At 46.2% G+C, this 16,660-nt stretch overlaps 1 protein-coding gene across 1 annotated transcript in view; it reads left to right on the top strand.

Moving 5' to 3' along the window:
- The first annotated feature begins 2,978 nt into the window (after positions 1-2,978).
- Positions 2,979-16,660, top strand: part of LOC106591035 (asc-type amino acid transporter 1) — a 56,464-nt gene continuing 42,782 nt past the window's right edge. The window contains exons 1-2 of the mRNA XM_014182208.2: positions 2,979-3,236; positions 11,954-12,158. Coding sequence (XP_014037683.1) covers positions 3,059-3,236; positions 11,954-12,158 — 383 coding nt within the window. The 5' untranslated portion in view covers positions 2,979-3,058. The remainder of the gene's footprint in view (positions 3,237-11,953; positions 12,159-16,660) is intronic.

Below are 16,660 nucleotides of genomic sequence, written 5' to 3'. Positions count from 1 at the left end.
ACTGTACAGCGTACCTCTGAAAGGAATCTCTACTGTACAGCGTACCTCTGAAAGGAATCTCTACTGGACTGTACAGCGTACCTCTGAAAGGAATCTCTACTGTACTGTACAGCGTACCTTAAAGGAATCTCTACTGTACAGCGTACCTCTGAAAGGAATCTCTACTGGACTGTACAGTGTACCTCTGAAAGGAATCTCTACTGTAGTGTACAGCGTACCTCTGAAAGGAATCTCTACTGGACTGTGCAGCGTACCTCTAAAAGGAATCTCTACTGTACAGCGTACCTCTGAAAGGAATCTCTACTGGACTGTGCAGCGTACCTCTAAAAGGAATCTCTACTGTACAGCGTACCTCTGAAAGGAATCTCTACTGTAGTGTACAGCGTACCTCTGAAAGGAATCTCTACTGTACAGCGTAGCTCTGAAAAGAATCTCTACTGTAGTGTACAGCGTACCTCTGACAGGAATCTCTACTGTGCTGTACACCGTACCTCTGAAAGGAATCTCTACTGTGCTGTACACCGTACCTCTGAAAGGAATCTTTACTGGACTGTGCAGCGTACCTCTAAAAGGAATCTCTACTGTACAGCGTACCTCTGAAAGGAATCTCTACTGGACTGTGCAGCGTACCTCTAAAAGGAATCTCTACTGTACAGCGTACCTCTGAAAGGAATCTCTACTGTAGTGTACAGCGTACCTCTGAAAGGAATCTCTACTGTACAGCGTAGCTCTGAAAAGAATCTCTACTGTAGTGTACAGCGTACCTCTGACAGGAATCTCTACTGTGCTGTACACCGTACCTCTGAAAGGAATCTCTACTGTGCTGTACACCGTACCTCTGAAAGGAATCTCTACTGTGCTGTACACCGTACCTCTGAAAGGAATCTCTACTGTAGTGTACAGCGTACCTCTGAAAGGAATCTGGTGGACTGGACTGTACAGCGTACCTCTGAAAGGAATCTGGACTGGACTGTACAGCGTACCTCTGAAAGCAATCATGTAAAGCTGAAAGAAAGGCTAGGATCAGACAATACTGTAGCTTATGTGTGTGAAGGCCAAGGACAACTGGCTTTAACAATGATATAGCTGATTGGACAGAATGCCTGCAGATATAATCTATATAGTTCAGATCATTTTATATATACAATATATTTTAAATGAATAGGCAGCAGTTTCATGGAATATATCGATATAGAAGAGACACAAGGTAAAGCCTAATGTATATGTTTAGTGTCCCATACCACCGCATAGGTGAAGTGTGTTGTTCTACAGGGTCAGCCCTGGAGCAAACTAAGGTTAAGTGTCTTGTTCAAGAGCACATCAAGGTTTTTCACCATGTTGACTCAGGTACTGGAACAATCCACCATTCAGTTACAACACTCTTACCGCTAGGCTACCTGCTGCCATACGGGTTATAACACTCTTATCGCTAGGCTACCTGCTGCCATACGGGTTACAACACTCTTACCGCTAAGCTACCTGCTGCCATACGGGTTACAACACTCTTACCGCTAGGCTACCTGCTGCCATACCTGTATACTGCAGAGACACACATTTAACTACGAGTATTACATCGTTTATTGGCCAGAATACCTGCTGCATTTTGTACATTGCAGATTATTTTAGCCCTTTCTTTCTGCCGATGACCAAAAGTGCCGTCTTTGGCCTGATGGGTGAAATGTTACTAAGATTCTTCATCATTTCATAATTAATAAAAATTAAAAATAAACGAAATTCTGGTGTTTCTATGTCAAAAAGTGTTGTTATATTCCAGTCTTCAGTGATGCATTATAATATATAATATATAAAGTGTTATATTGGGATGAAAACTCAACATTGAAGACGTTTCAACTCTGATGGTAAAGCTGTCTTCTGTCTTTAAGCCCATAGCCATGTATGTGAAGTGGATATTTTGGTTTCAAAGTAGACTGCCAACAATCTCTTTGTGTGACCCTGGTTTAGCCCAACGCAGTAAAAATGGTTAAAGAGTAGCTTATATTATGTTCAAAATAACTGGCTACAAATTCACAATGATAACGATTGAATAGGCCTTAGTGCATTCAGGTCATAAACGAAATGGGCTGCAGTTTCAGTACTGCTGCAGAAACTAAAGGAAAGTTACCTGGTGAAGAAGACAGGCAGGTAGCAGTACTGCTGCAGAAACTAAAGGAAAGTTACCTGGTGAAGAAGACAGGCAGGCAGCAGTACTAATGCAGAAACTAAAGGAAAGTTACCTGGTGAAGACAGGCAGGCAGCAGTACCGCTGCAGAAACTAAAGGAAAGTTACCTGGTGAAGAAGACAGGCAGGTAGCAGTACCGCTGCAGAAACTAAAGGAAAGTTACCTGGTGAAGAAGACAGGCAGGCAGCAGTATCGCTGCAGAAACTAAAGGAAAGTTACCTGGTGAAGAAGACAGGCAGGTAGCAGTACTGCTGCAGAAACTAAAGGAAAGATACCTGATGAAGAAGATAGGCAGGTAGCAGTACTCCTTAACAGTCATAAATCATGCCCTCGAGTGTGTCACAAATGGAAAACAATTCCCTACATAGTGCCCTGCTTTTTACAAGGACCCATAGGGCAGGGCACCCTATTCCCTATATAATGCCCTGCTTTTAACCAGGACCCATAAGGCATGGCACCCTATTCCCTTCATAGTGCCCTGCTTTTAACCAGGACCCATAGGGCATGGCACCCTATTCCCTTCCTTGGACAATTTTCCTGTCCTGCTAAACATTCAAAATACAACTACTACTTTTGGGTGTCAGGGAAAATGTACTGAGTAAGAAAATACATAGTTTTCTCTGGGAATGTAGTGAAGTAAAAGTAGTCAAAATAATTAAATAGTAAAGTACATATACCCCCCCCCCCAAAAAAAAATATACTTTAGTACTTTAAAGTATTTTACACCGCTGATCATTTGCATGCTATTCAAATCAAGCACACTGTCCTACCGCCGCGCATGCGTGTGATGTCCACGGACCTTGGCGTGCATCGATGCTGTATATGAGCTCAGCTGAAGGGACTGAGTGAGGCAGTGTGTTTAGTTGCGCCTCTCAGACATGGATGGGACAGAGAGGAGTCGGCAGAGCTGCGCTGCAGCTCCGCAGGCTGAGACGGACCAGGCGCAACAACAGCCCATGATGGAGCTGAACGGGACGGATCACAGGGACTCGCCGTCTGATAGAGTCACGCTTAAAAAAGAAATCGGACTCCTCAGCGCATGTGCCATTATTATTGGTGAGAAAATAAACAGCTTTTTATTTTTTATCATAGCCTACTTCTTATGTATGTGAACGCAGTGGCTTTGAAAGAGTAAGCAAGGTTGTTGGAGGAAATGTGTAGTTGACTGTCTGGCTGACGGTCTATTGAGGGTTAAAGGAGAGTAGTATAGACTCTAATCTGGTTTCTGTTCTTCCGCTTCATTTCAGACACGCGGAGTTGGTTGTAGTTATGGCGTTGATATCCCGTTGTTTTAGTCTACGTTATTACAGATAGATCATTATCCACGGAGAAAACAACTAACTGTGTGGCGCAACATTACGCACAGACAACATTTTTTTTAGTGGTTCATGAAATCTAATCGTTACCATTGAGGCTCTAGTTTTAACGGTAAAGTACCGGCTACCGGAATATCAGAGTGTCTCTGAATAGGCTACAAGTTCTGGTCGACATAAAGGGGAAACCTCCTAACGATGTTGCATCATGTGAGAGGTGTAGTACGGAGACTTCAGGACTACTTCTACTGTTACAGATAATGCTTACGTGGCTGGATATCTCTCCGCTGATCTCTATGTGGTTGAATGGCCAACTCGACCAGGCAGCGGACTGTATTATAACACGCCGGTGGCCTTTATGATCTGATCTGATGTGAACTGGAGGGATACCTACTTAGAGGAAATGGACCGTGTTCAATTTAGCTGTTGGCGCTAAAAACAAACCTATATATTTTTTGACCATTTTAGTCATTTAGCAGACGCTCTTATCCAGAGCGAATTACAGTAGTGAATGCATACATTTCATTATTATTTTTTTGTCTGTGCTGCCCCCCCGTGGGAATCGAACCCACAACCCTGGCTTTGCAAACACCATGCTCTACCAACTGAGCTACAGGGAAGGCCGTATCCTCTCTGATCACGTTAAAGGTCATTGTTGATCAAATATCATATTTAGGGTATTATTTTTTTAAGTATTCTAATGGTATTGAACACGTATTATTCCACACTTTAGACATTGTATTTATCATTGAACACATTATTCCACTTATCTACTTTGTTGTAACAGCCTGAATTTAAAATTGATTTAAATATATATTTTTCTCACCCATCTACACACAATACCCCCAATAATGACATTTTCTCAAATTTATTTGAAAATGAAATACAGAAATATCTACATGTGTGTGTATATAAGTATTCACACCCCTGAGTCAATACTTTGTAGAAGCACCTTTGGCGGCGATTACTGCTTTGAGTCATCTTGGGTATCTCTATCAGCTGTGAGTCATCTTGGGTATCTCTATCAGCTTTGCACATCTAGATTTGGGGGATTTTCTCTCATTTTTCTTTGCATATTTTCCTCAAGCTCTGTTAAGTTAGATGGGGAGTGGTGGTGAACAGCAATCTTCAAGTCTTTACATGGATTTTCAATGGGATTCAAGTCTGGGCTTTGGCAAGGCCACTCACTTTCACATTGTTGTTCTGAAGCCATTCCAGCGTTGCTTTGGCTGTATGCTTGGGTTCATTGTCTTGTTGGAACGTAAAGTCTTCGCCCCACCCAGTCTAAGGCCGTTTGCACTCTGAAGCAGGTTCTCATCAAGGATTTGTCTGTATTTGGCTCCAGTCATTGTTCCCCCTCTACCCTTACCAGTCTCTCAGTCGCTGCCACTGAAAAGCATTCCCCATAGCATGATGCTGCCGCCACCATGCTTCATGGTAGGGATGGTGTTAGATGGGTGATGCTGCCAACACCATGCTTCACAGTAGAGATGTTGTTAGATGGGTGATGCTGCCACCACCATGCTTCACAGTAGAGATGGTGTTAGATGGGTGATGCTGCCACCACCATGCTTCACGGTAGGGATGGTGTTAGATGGGTGATGCTGCCACCACCATGCTTCACAGTAGAGATGGTGTTAGATGGGTGATGCTGCCACCACCATGCTTCACAGTAGAGATGTTGTTAGATGGGTGATGAGCTGTGTCTGGTTTTCTACAGACATAGCACTTTGCATTCAGGCCAAAGAGTAACATATTTGTCTCGTCAGACCACAGGATCTTTTGCCTTATGATCTCAGAGTCTTTCACGTGCCTTTTTTTGCAAATTCCAGGCGTTCTGTCATGTCCCTTTTTCTCAAGAGTGGCTTCCGTATGGCCGCTCTCCCATAAAGGCCAGATTGGTGAAGTGTTGTAGAGACTGTTGTCCTTCTAGCAGGTTCTCCCATTTCAGACGAGGAACTCCGTAGTTCTGTCATAGTGGTCATTGGGTTGTTGGCCAACTCCCTGACCAAGCAAGGCCCTTCTTGTCCGGTTGCTCAGTTTGGTCGTCCGGCCAGCTCTAGGCAGAATCTGGGTAGTTCCATGTTTTTTAATTTCCCAATAATGTAGTCCACTTTGCTCTCGGAAATGTTCAACACTCTAGAAATTGTTTCCTACCCTTTCCCCCAGATATATGCCTCATCACAATTCTATCTCAGAAATCTACGGACAGTTCCTTGGACTTCACGGTATAGTTTCTGCTCTGACGTGCACTGTCAACTGTGGGACCTTATATAGACAGGTGTGTTTCATTCTAAATCATGTCCAAACAGTTTTAATATGCCACAGGTGGACACCAATCAAGTTGTAGCGACGTCTCAATGATGATCAAAGGAAATTGGACGCACTTGAGCTTAATTTGGAGCGTCATAGCAAAGTGGTGTGAATACTTATGTAAATTAGATATTTCTGTATTTCAATTGCAATACTTTAGAAAAAATATCTAAAATCATGTTTCCACTTTGACAAAATTGAGTATTGTGTGTAGATGGGTGAGAATTAATGGGTTAAAACCCATTGTGAATTCAGGACGTAAAACAACAACATGGAATAAGTCAAGGGATATGAATACTTCCTGAAAGCACTGTACATGTTCTATTCATTATTCCTTACTGTTATTCCTGTTTCATTATTTATGCCTTAGACTACACTAACAGTGACCTGTTTCATTATGAACATCTCAGTAATCATTCCTGCTGTCCACGTTCCGTATAAGGTCCACGTTCCGTATAAGGTCCACGTTCCGTATGTAACAGTATAGCTTCCGTCCCTCTCCTCGCCCCAACCTGGGCTTGAACCAGGGACCCTCTGCACACATCAACAACTGACCCCCCACGAAGCATCGTTACCCATCGCGCCACAAAAGCCACGACCCTTTGCAGAGCAAACTACTTCAAGGTCTCAGAGCGAGTGACTGTCACCCGATTGAAACGCTATTAGCGCGCACCACCGCTAACTAACTAGCCATTTCACATCGGTTACGCGTATAAGGTCCACGTTCCGTATAAGGATCCTATCCTGTGATATCATTGTGATCTCATGATGTCTTGAGATGAGTTCAACAACCTCTTAGAGTGGATGGATTTGCTTGCTATAGAAAACCTTGTTTTGATCGAGCCAAAGACAAACTGAGACAGTATTACTTAAAGACCTTGTTACAAACAGATTGGATGATTTTTGGAGTGAATGTTTTATTAACACAGGCTTCCATCTTTTCACTCTGTCACACAGGCCAGTAATGTGGTGTGAATGCAATGCTAACCCTGGGAATAGAGTTTTTTTGTATTTCAGCAGGTTAATTACACAAATTGCAATGCCAAAGACTCCTGTCCATCAATGATGCCCAACCAAATGTACTGAGCTTGAGCAATTGTGACAAAAACAATGAATATATGTTGCCCTAAAGGAGTTGGTAGAATCGTAATCAAACTGATTCCCAGCTGTAATGGCTGCCACACGTCCGTCCACCCACCAACTATTAACTTTGTGGTGTGAAGACATACACAATCAATACATCTTAATACTGTATATACTGAACAATCAATACATCTTAATACTGTATACACTGATCAATCAATACATCCCTGTTAATTACATTCCTGTTAGTTACATTCCTGTTAGTGTTAGTTACATTCCTGTTAGTTACGTCCCTGTTAGTTACGTCCCTGTTAGTTACGTTCCTGTTAGTTACATCCCTGTTAGTGTTAGTTACGTTCCTGTTAGTTACGTCCCTGTTAGTTACGTCCCCGTTAGTTACATTCCTGTTAGTTACGTCCCTGTTAGTTACATTCCTGTTAGTTACATTCCTGTTAGTTACGTCCCTGTTAGTTACATTCCTGTTAGTTACGTTCTTGTTAGTTACGTCCCTGTTAGTTACGTCCCTGTTAGTTACGTTCTTGTTAGTTATGTCCCTGTTAGTTACATTCCTGTTAGTTACATTCCTGTTAGTTACGTTCCTGTTAGTTACGTTCCTGTTAGTTACATTCCTGTTAGTTACATTCCTGTTAGTTACATTCCATCCTACAATCTAAGCTTGATGTCCTCAATCTCACACAAATTATCAATGAACCTACCAGGTACAACCCCAAAGCCGTAAACACGGGCACACTCATAGATATCATCCTAACCAACTCGCCCTCTAAATACACGTCTGCTGTTTTCAATCAAGATCTCAGCGATCACTGCCTCATTGCCTGCGTCCGTAATGGGTCTGCGGTCAAACGACCACCCCTCATCACTGTCAAACGCTCCCTGAAACACTTCTGCGAGCAGGCCTTTCTAATCGACCTGGCCCGGGTATCCTGGAAGGATATTGACCTCATCCCGTCAGTAGAGGATGCCTGGTTGTTCTTTAAAAGTGCTTTCCTCACCATCATAAATAAGCATGCTCCGTTCAAAAAATGTAGAACCAGGAACAGATATAGCCCTTGGTTCACTCCAGACCTGACTGCTCTCCCACCACTGCGACCTGTATGATCTCGTTGGCTGGCTCTCGCTTCATACTCGTCGCCAAACCCACTGGCTCCAGGTCATCTACAAGTCTCTGCTAGGTAAAGCCCCGCCTTATCTCAGCTCGCTGATCACCATAGCAGCACCCACCCGTAGCACGTGACCCAGCAGGTATATCTCACTGGTCACCCTCCAAAGCCAATTCCTCCTTTGGCCGCCTTTCCTTCCAGTTCTCTGCTGCCAATGACTGGAACGAACTGCAAAAATCTCTGAAGCCGGAGACTCTTACCTCGCTCACTAGCTTTAAGCACCAGCTGTCAGAGCAGCTCACAGATCACTGCACCTGTACATAGCCCATCTGTAAACAGCCCATCTATCTACCTACCTCATCCCCATACTGTATTTATTTATCTTATAGATTTTTCATTAAGGACAGTGTCCCAGTGCTCCTAGTCGTTGTTTGATGTTTGTACCTATTTACTTCAGAATTTGTGCGCCGCTCTACGGGACTCCCGATCATGGCCGGTTGTGATACAGCCCGGGATCGAACCAGGGTCTGTAGTGACGCCTCTAGCACTGCGATACGGTGCCTTAGACCGCTGCGACACACGCGAACAAAATTAAATTCTCTCTGTGACGCTGGTTTCTTGTTGTTGTTGTTGTTGTTGTTATTGACCCTAGAAGAGCTGTCAGGTTCAAGAACCTCTTCTCTCCTGGAAACCTCTTTTTAATGCAACTGCAACGCAGAAGGCAGAAAATGCAGGAGGAGAGCAGTGTAACGTCACTCTCTTCATCTCCATAGCAAATATACAGTACAACTTTTCCCTTCTCTGGTTGAAGGGCCTCATATTCAAAGGCAGAGAGGCAGGAAGTGGTGTAGAACGCTTGTTCTTGAACAGGAAGCTATGATCACAGAATGTATATTAAACCCCTATAGGCTGTGATGTAAATCTATAAGGCTACGTCCGTCTCCACCCAGGCTCAGCAAAGCATCAACTCATTCACCTCCTTCTTCTCATCTGAAGTCCTCAACACAGCTTCAACACAGAGGAGGAGGAGGATGATGATTGGACCACAACAGACATGATCTTCTTCCTGGCTTTCTATCTCTTTCCTCAACTGTCCCACTAAGTACTGCTTCTCAGCCAGGCTCCCCAGCCGTCAGTACAGGCTCCCCAGCCGTCAGTACATCAGATCTGAGCCAGGCTCCCCAGCCGTCAGTACAGGCTCCCCAGCCGTCAGTACTGTAGACATCAGATATGAGCCAGGCTCCCCAGCCGTCAGTACTGTAGACATCAGATCTGAGCCAGGCTCCCCAGCCGTCAGTACTGTAGACGTCAGATCTGAGCCAGGCTCCCCAGCCGTCAGTACTGTAGACGTCAGATCTGAGCCAGGCTCCCCAGCCGTCAGTACTGTAGACGTCAGATCTGAGCCAGGCTCCCCAGCCGTCAGTATTGTAGACGTCAAATCTGAGCCAGGCTCCCCAGCCGTCAGTACAGGCTCCCCAGCCGTCAGTACAGGCTCCCCAGCCGTCAGTACATCAGATCTGAGCCAGGCTCCCCAGCCGTCAGGACTGTAGACATCAGATCTGAGCCAAGCGTTTGTGGGCCACCCATTAAATCTCCACGCCGATGCAACGATTCGTGATGAAAACACAAAAACAAAACACAAGAGCGTTATGTAACATCCTCTCCTCTCCTCCCCGCCCCGCCCCTCCCCTCCGCTCCTCCCATCCCCTCCCCTCCCCTCTCCTCCCTTCTCCTCTCCTCTCCTCTCCCCCCGCTCCTCTCCTCCCCTCTCCTCCCCTCCCCTCTCCTCTCCTCTCCTCTCCTCCCCTCTCCTCCCCTCTCCTCACCATACTCTCTCCAATTCTACTGTTCAGAGTTGTTTCACTGGGAGCATCATTACATTTAGAGAGCTGTTTGTTTCCAGAAAGGCACTGTGATGGATGGCGTGCTTCGCTGGGCCCTCGCTGGAGCTCAGAGCCCCCTCGCTGTCTCACATCAGACAAACTGTTTACAGCGAGGTGACTACCAATTAGACACCCCTATTATCCACGTACTTCTTCTCTTGTTCTGTTCTTCAAAACTTCCCTCTGAGATAGCGGTGATGGCCGTGTCACAAATGGTACCCTGTTCCCTATATAGTGCACTACATTTGACCTGAGCACTATGGGCCCTATATAGTGCACTACATTTGACCTGAGCACTATGGGCCCTATATAGTGCACTACATTTGACCTGAGCACTATGGGCCCTATATAGTGCACTACATTTGACCTGAGCACTATGGGCCCTATATAGTGCACTACATTTGACCTGAGCACTATGAGCCCTATATAGTGCACTACATTTGACCTGAGCACTATGGGCCCTATATAGTGCACTACATTTGACCTGAGCACTATGGGCCCTATATAGTCCACTACATTTGACCTGAGCACTATGGGCCCTATATAGTGCACTACATTTGACCTGAGCACTATGGGCCCTATATAGTGCACTACATTTGACCTGAGCACTATGGGCCCTATATAGTGCACTACATTTGACCTGAGCACTATGGGCCCTATATAGTGAATAGGATGCCATTTGGGGACACGTTGAATGTCTTGCCCGGGGGTCTTTGCTTTGACAGCTGTTTGTTGGATCAGTTGAGGATGTTGTGGACGTGGAAGAGATGGGAACCTCAGCCAGCCTCGGACGCAGAGCCAGGGTTACGTAGTGTAGTAACAGACCTCAGTGTTAGCCAGGGTTACATAGTGTAGTAATAGACCTCAGTGTTAGCCAGGGTTACATAGTGTAGTAACAGACCTCTGTGTTAGCCAGGGTTACGTAGTGTAGTAACAGACCTCAGTGTTAGCCAGGGTTACGTAGTGCAGTAACAGACCTCAGTGTTAGCCAGGGTTACGTAGTGTAGTAACAGACCTCAGTGTTAGCCAGGGTTACATAGTGTAGTAATAGGCCTCAGTGTTAGCCAGGGTTACGTAGTGTAGTAACAGACCTCAGTGTTAGCCAGGGTTACATAGTGTAGTAACAGACCTCAGTGTTAGCCAGGGTTATGTAGTGTAGTAACAGACCTCAGTGTTAGCCAGGGTTACGTAGTGTAGTAACAGACCTCAGTGTTAGCCAGGGTTACATAGTGTAGTAATAGGCCTCAGTGTTAGCCAGGGTTACAGTAACAGACCTCAGTGTTAGCCAGGGTTACATAGTGTAGTAACAGGTCTCAGTGTTAGCCAGGGTTACATAGTGTAGTAACAGACCTCAGTGTTAGCCAGGGTTACATATTGTAGTAACAGACCTCAGTGTTAGCCAGGGTTACATAGTGTAGTAACAGACCTCAGTGTTAGCCAGGGTAACATAGTGTAGTAACAGACCTCAGTGTTAGCCAGGGTTACATAGTGTAGTCCAGTCCAGTTCATTGACCCTGCAGAACAGAGCTCTGTGGTCATTTCAGTCCACTGTGGTGATAACCCAGATCAGAAACAGCTGTGTGATGACATGGGGGTGTTTATCAAATTGATAACAGAAAACAGATTTCTGTCCTCATAAACCCCCTCCAACTATAAAAACAAGGGGACAGGACTGGGAGGTTGTGGAAGTCCAACTATTAGAGTTGATATGAATGTTTTTCTCCACTGTGTTCTTCTTCTCCCTCACAACAAGGGGACAGGACTGGGAGGTTGTTGAAGTTCTTCTTGTCCCTCACAACAAAGGGGACAGGACTGGGAGGTTGTTGAAGTTCTTCTTCTCCCTCACAACAAGGGGACAGGACTGGGAGGTTGTTGAAGTTCTTCTTTTCTCTCACAACAAGTGGACAGGACTGGGAGGTTGTTGAAGTTCTTCTTCTCTCTCACAACAAAGGGGACAGGACTGGGAGGTTGTTGAAGACCATAGGAAACTACTATACCTGATAATAACGTATCTGTCTCTCTCTCTCTCTCTCTCTCTCTCTTGTTCTCCACTCCCCCAGGTAACATCATTGGTTCGGGGATATTCATCTCTCCTAAGGGGGTGTTGGAGCATGCTGGTTCGGTGGGTCTGTCCCTTATCGTATGGGTGTGTGGAGGAGGCATCTGTGCTTTGGGCTCCATGTGTTACGCTGAGCTGGGGGTCACCATTCCCAAGTCAGGAGGAGACTACTCCTACGTCACAGAGATATTCGGAGGACTGGTGGGGTACGTGTCTCTATTTTTATGTCCACAATCCTGATTAGGGAACAATCCAGAAACTTTCCCAGAATTCCCAGGTTTTATCAGAAATGTCCAAAGGCCCCGTCTCAGTGTAGAAGGGAAGGAATTTCATTCCAAAACGCGATATATACATTTTCAGAAATGTCCAGAGCCCGTCTCAGAGTAGAAAGGAAGAATTTCATTCCAAAACGCGATATATACATTTTCAGAAATAATCTGACTACAACATGGACTAGTGAAAAGACTGGCAGGATTAATCTGACTACAACATGGACTAGTGAGAAGACTGGCAGGATTAATCTGACTACAACATGGACTAGTGAAAAGACTGGCAGGATTAATCTGACTACAACGTGGACTAGTGAAAAGACTGGCAGGATTAATCTGACAACAACGTGGACTAGTGAAAAGACTGGCAGGATTAATCTGACTACAACGTGGACTAGTGAAAAGACTGGCAGGATTAATCTGACTACAACGTGGACTAGTGAAAAGACTGGCAGGATTAATCTGACTACAACGTGGACTAGTGAAAAGACTGGCAGGATTAATCTGACTACAACGTGGACTAGTGAAAAGACTGGCAGGATTAATCTGACTACAACGTGGACTAGTGAGAGGATCTGCAGAGGAGAATGTGAGAAACTCCCCAAATACAGGTGTGCCAAGCTTGTAACGTCATACCCAAGAAGACTCGAGGCTGTAATCACTGCCAAAGGTGCTACAACAAAGTACTGAGTAAAGGGTTTGAATACTTATGTAAATGTAATATTTGCGTTTTAGAATTTTTGTATTATTATGCTCAAATTTCTAAAAACCTGTTTTTGCTTTGTTATTATGGGGTATTGTGTGTAGATGTTTTTAAATCAATTTTAGAATAAGGCTTACAGCCAAAATATGGAAAAAGTCAAGGGGTCTGAATACTTTACGAATGCACTGTATACAAAATGTGTTTTCTTTTCAGACATTTAAGCAACTTTTGGAACAATTGTATTGGGGTTTTACTTTTTTAAATTAATTTGCTGGTTAAGGATGAATTGATTTGTGTTGTTGGAGTGACATTGCCCCCTATTTGCCACCTCAGTATGTTTACAGTGTTTCCTGTCGTTGGATCTTGGCTCTCTCCTTTTCATGAGCTGGTTTAGAGTGTTTGCTCTTTCGGGTCAACAGGACCAGATATCACAGTCTCCAAAAGGAACAGATATCCCAGACTCCAACAGGACCAGATATCACAGGCTCCAACAGGACCAGATATCCCAGGCTCCAACAGGACCAGATATCACGTGCTCCAACAGGGCCAGATATCACGTGCTCCAACAGGACCAGATATCACAGGCTCCAACAGGGCCAGATATCACGTGCTCCAACAGGACCAGATATCACAGGCTCCAACAGGACCAGAAATCACAGGCTCCAACAGGGCCAGATATCACGTGCTCCAACAGGACCAGATATCACGTGCTCCAACAGGACCAGATATCACGTGCTCCAACAGGACAAGATATCCCAGGCTCCAACAGGACCAGATATCACAGGCTCCAACAGGACCAGATATCACAGGCTCTAACAGGACCAGATATCACAGGCTCCAACAGGACCAGATATCACAGGCTCCAACAGGACCAGATATCCCAGGCTGCAACAGGACCAGATATCACGTGCTCCAACAGGACCAGATATCACAGGCTCCAACAGGACCAGATATCACAGGCTCCAACAGGACCAGATATCCCTGGCTCCAACAGGACCAGATATCACGTGCTCCAACAGGACCAGATATCACAGGCTCCAACAGGACCAGATATCACGTGCTCCAACAGGACCAGATATCACGTGCTCCAACGGGACCAGATATCACGTGCTCCAACGGGACCAGATATCACGTGCTCCAACAGGACCAGATATCCCAGGCTCCAACAGGACCAGATATCCCAGGCTCCAACAGGACCAGATATCCCAGGCTCCAACAGGACCAGATATCACAGGCTCCAACAGGACCAGATATCACAGGCTCCAACAGGGCCAGATATCACGTGCTCCAACAGGACCAGATATCACGTGCTCCAACAGGACCAGATATCACAGGCTCCAACAGGACCAGATATCACATGCTCCAACAGGACCAGATATCCCAGGCTGCAACAGGACCAGATATCACGTGCTCCAACAGGACCAGATATCACAGGCTCCAACAGGACCAGATATCACAGGCTCCAACAGGACCAGATATCCCTGGCTCCAACAGGACCAGATATCACGTGCTCCAACAGGACCAGATATCACGTGCTCCAACAGGACCAGATATCACGTGCTCCAACAGGACCAGATATCATGTGCTCCAACGGGACCAGATATCATGTGCTCCAACGGGACCAGATATCCCGTGCTCCAACAGGACCAGATATCCCAGGCTCCAACAGGACCAGATATCCCAGGCTCCAACAGGACCAGATATCCCAGGCTCTAACAGGACCAGATATCACAGGCTCCAACAGGACCAGATATCACAGGCTCCAACAGGACCAGATATCCCAGGCTCCAACAGGACCAGATATTACAGGCTCCAACAGGACCAGATATCACAGGCTCCAACAGGACCAGATATCCCTGGCTCCAACAGGACCAGATATCACGTGCTCCAACAGGACCAGATATCACGTGCTCCAACGGGACCAAATATCACGTGCTCCAACGGGACCAGATATCATGTGCTCCAACAGGACCAGATATCCCAGGCTCCAACAGGACCAGATATCCCAGGCACCAACAGGACCAGATATCCCAGGCTCCAACAGGACCAGATATCCCAGGCTCCAACAGGACCAGATATCACAGGCTCCAACAGGACCAGATATCCCAGGCTCCAAAAGGACCAGATATTACAGGCTCCAACAGGACCAGATATCACAGGCTCCAACAGGACCAGATATCCCTGGCTCCAACAGGACCAGATATCACAGGCTCCAACAGGACCAGATATCACCAGGCTCCAACAGGACCAGATATCCCAGGCTCCAACAGCATCAGATATCCCAGGCTCCAACAGGATCAGATATCAAAGGCTCCAACAGGACCAGATATCACAGGCTCCAACAGGACCAGATATCACAGGCTCCAAAAGGCTCTAACAGGACCATATATCACAGGCTCCAACGGGACCAGATATCACAGGCTCCAACAGGACCAGATATCCCAGGCTCCAACAGGACCAGATATACAGGCTCCAACAGGACCAGATATACAGGCTCCAACAGGACCAGATATCCCAGGCTCCAACAGGATCAGATATCCCAGTCTCCAACAGGATAAGATATCCCAGGCTCCAACAGGACCAGATATCACATGCTCCAACAGGACCAGATATCACAGGCTCCAACAGGCTCCAACAGGACCAGATATCACAGGCTCCAACAGGACCAGATATCACAGGCTCCAACAGGACCAGATATCACATGCTCCAACTGGCTCCAACAGGACCAGATATCACAGACTCCAACAGGACCAGATATCACAGGCTCCAACAGGACCAGATATCACAGGCTCCAACAGGACCAGATATCACAGGCTCCAACAGGACCAGATATCACGTGCTCCAACAGGACCAGATATCACGTGCTCCAACAGGACCAGATATCCCAGGCTCCAACAGGACCAGATATCCCAGGCTCCAACAGGACCAGATATCACAGGCTCCAACAGGACCAGATATCACAGGCTCCAACAGGACCAGATATCACAGGCTCCAACAGGACCAGATATCACAGGCTCCAACAGGCTCTAACAGGACCAGATATCACAGGCTCCAACGGGACCAGATATCACAGGCTCCAACAGAACCAGATATCACAGGCTCCAACAGGAACAGATATCACAGGCTCCAACAGGGCCAATATCACAGGCTCCAATAGGCTCTAACAAGACCAGATACCACAGGCTCCAACATTACCAGATATCCCAGGCTCCAACAGGACCAGATATCCCAGGCTCTAACAGGACCAGATATCACAGGCTCCAACAGGACCAGATATCACAGGCTCCAACAGGACCAGATATCCCAGGCTCCAACAGGACCAGATATTACAGGCTCCAACAGGACCAGATATCACAGGCTCCAACAGGACCAGATATCCCTGGCTCCAACAGGACCAGATATCACGTGCTCCAACAGGACCAGAAATCACGTGCTCCAACGGGACCAGATATCACGTGCTCCAACGGGACCAGATATCACGTGCTCCAACAGGACCAGATATCCCAGGCTCCAACAGGACCAGATATCCCAGGCACCAACAGGACCAGATATCCCAGGCTCCAACAGGACCAGATATCCCAGGCTCCAACAGGACCAGATATCACAGGCTCCAACAGGACCAGATATCCCAGGCTCCAACAGGACCAGATATTACAGGCTCCAACAGGACCAGATATCACAGGCTCCAACAGGACCAGATATCCCTGGCTCCAACAGGACCAGATATCACAGGCTC

This window comes from Salmo salar, chromosome ssa11 (genome assembly GCF_905237065.1).
Source record: "Salmo salar chromosome ssa11, Ssal_v3.1, whole genome shotgun sequence".
NCBI classification, from domain to species: domain Eukaryota; kingdom Metazoa; phylum Chordata; class Actinopteri; order Salmoniformes; family Salmonidae; genus Salmo; species Salmo salar.
The sequence above is the reverse complement of the archived record's forward strand: the minus strand, read 5'-3'. Positions and strand labels throughout refer to the sequence as shown.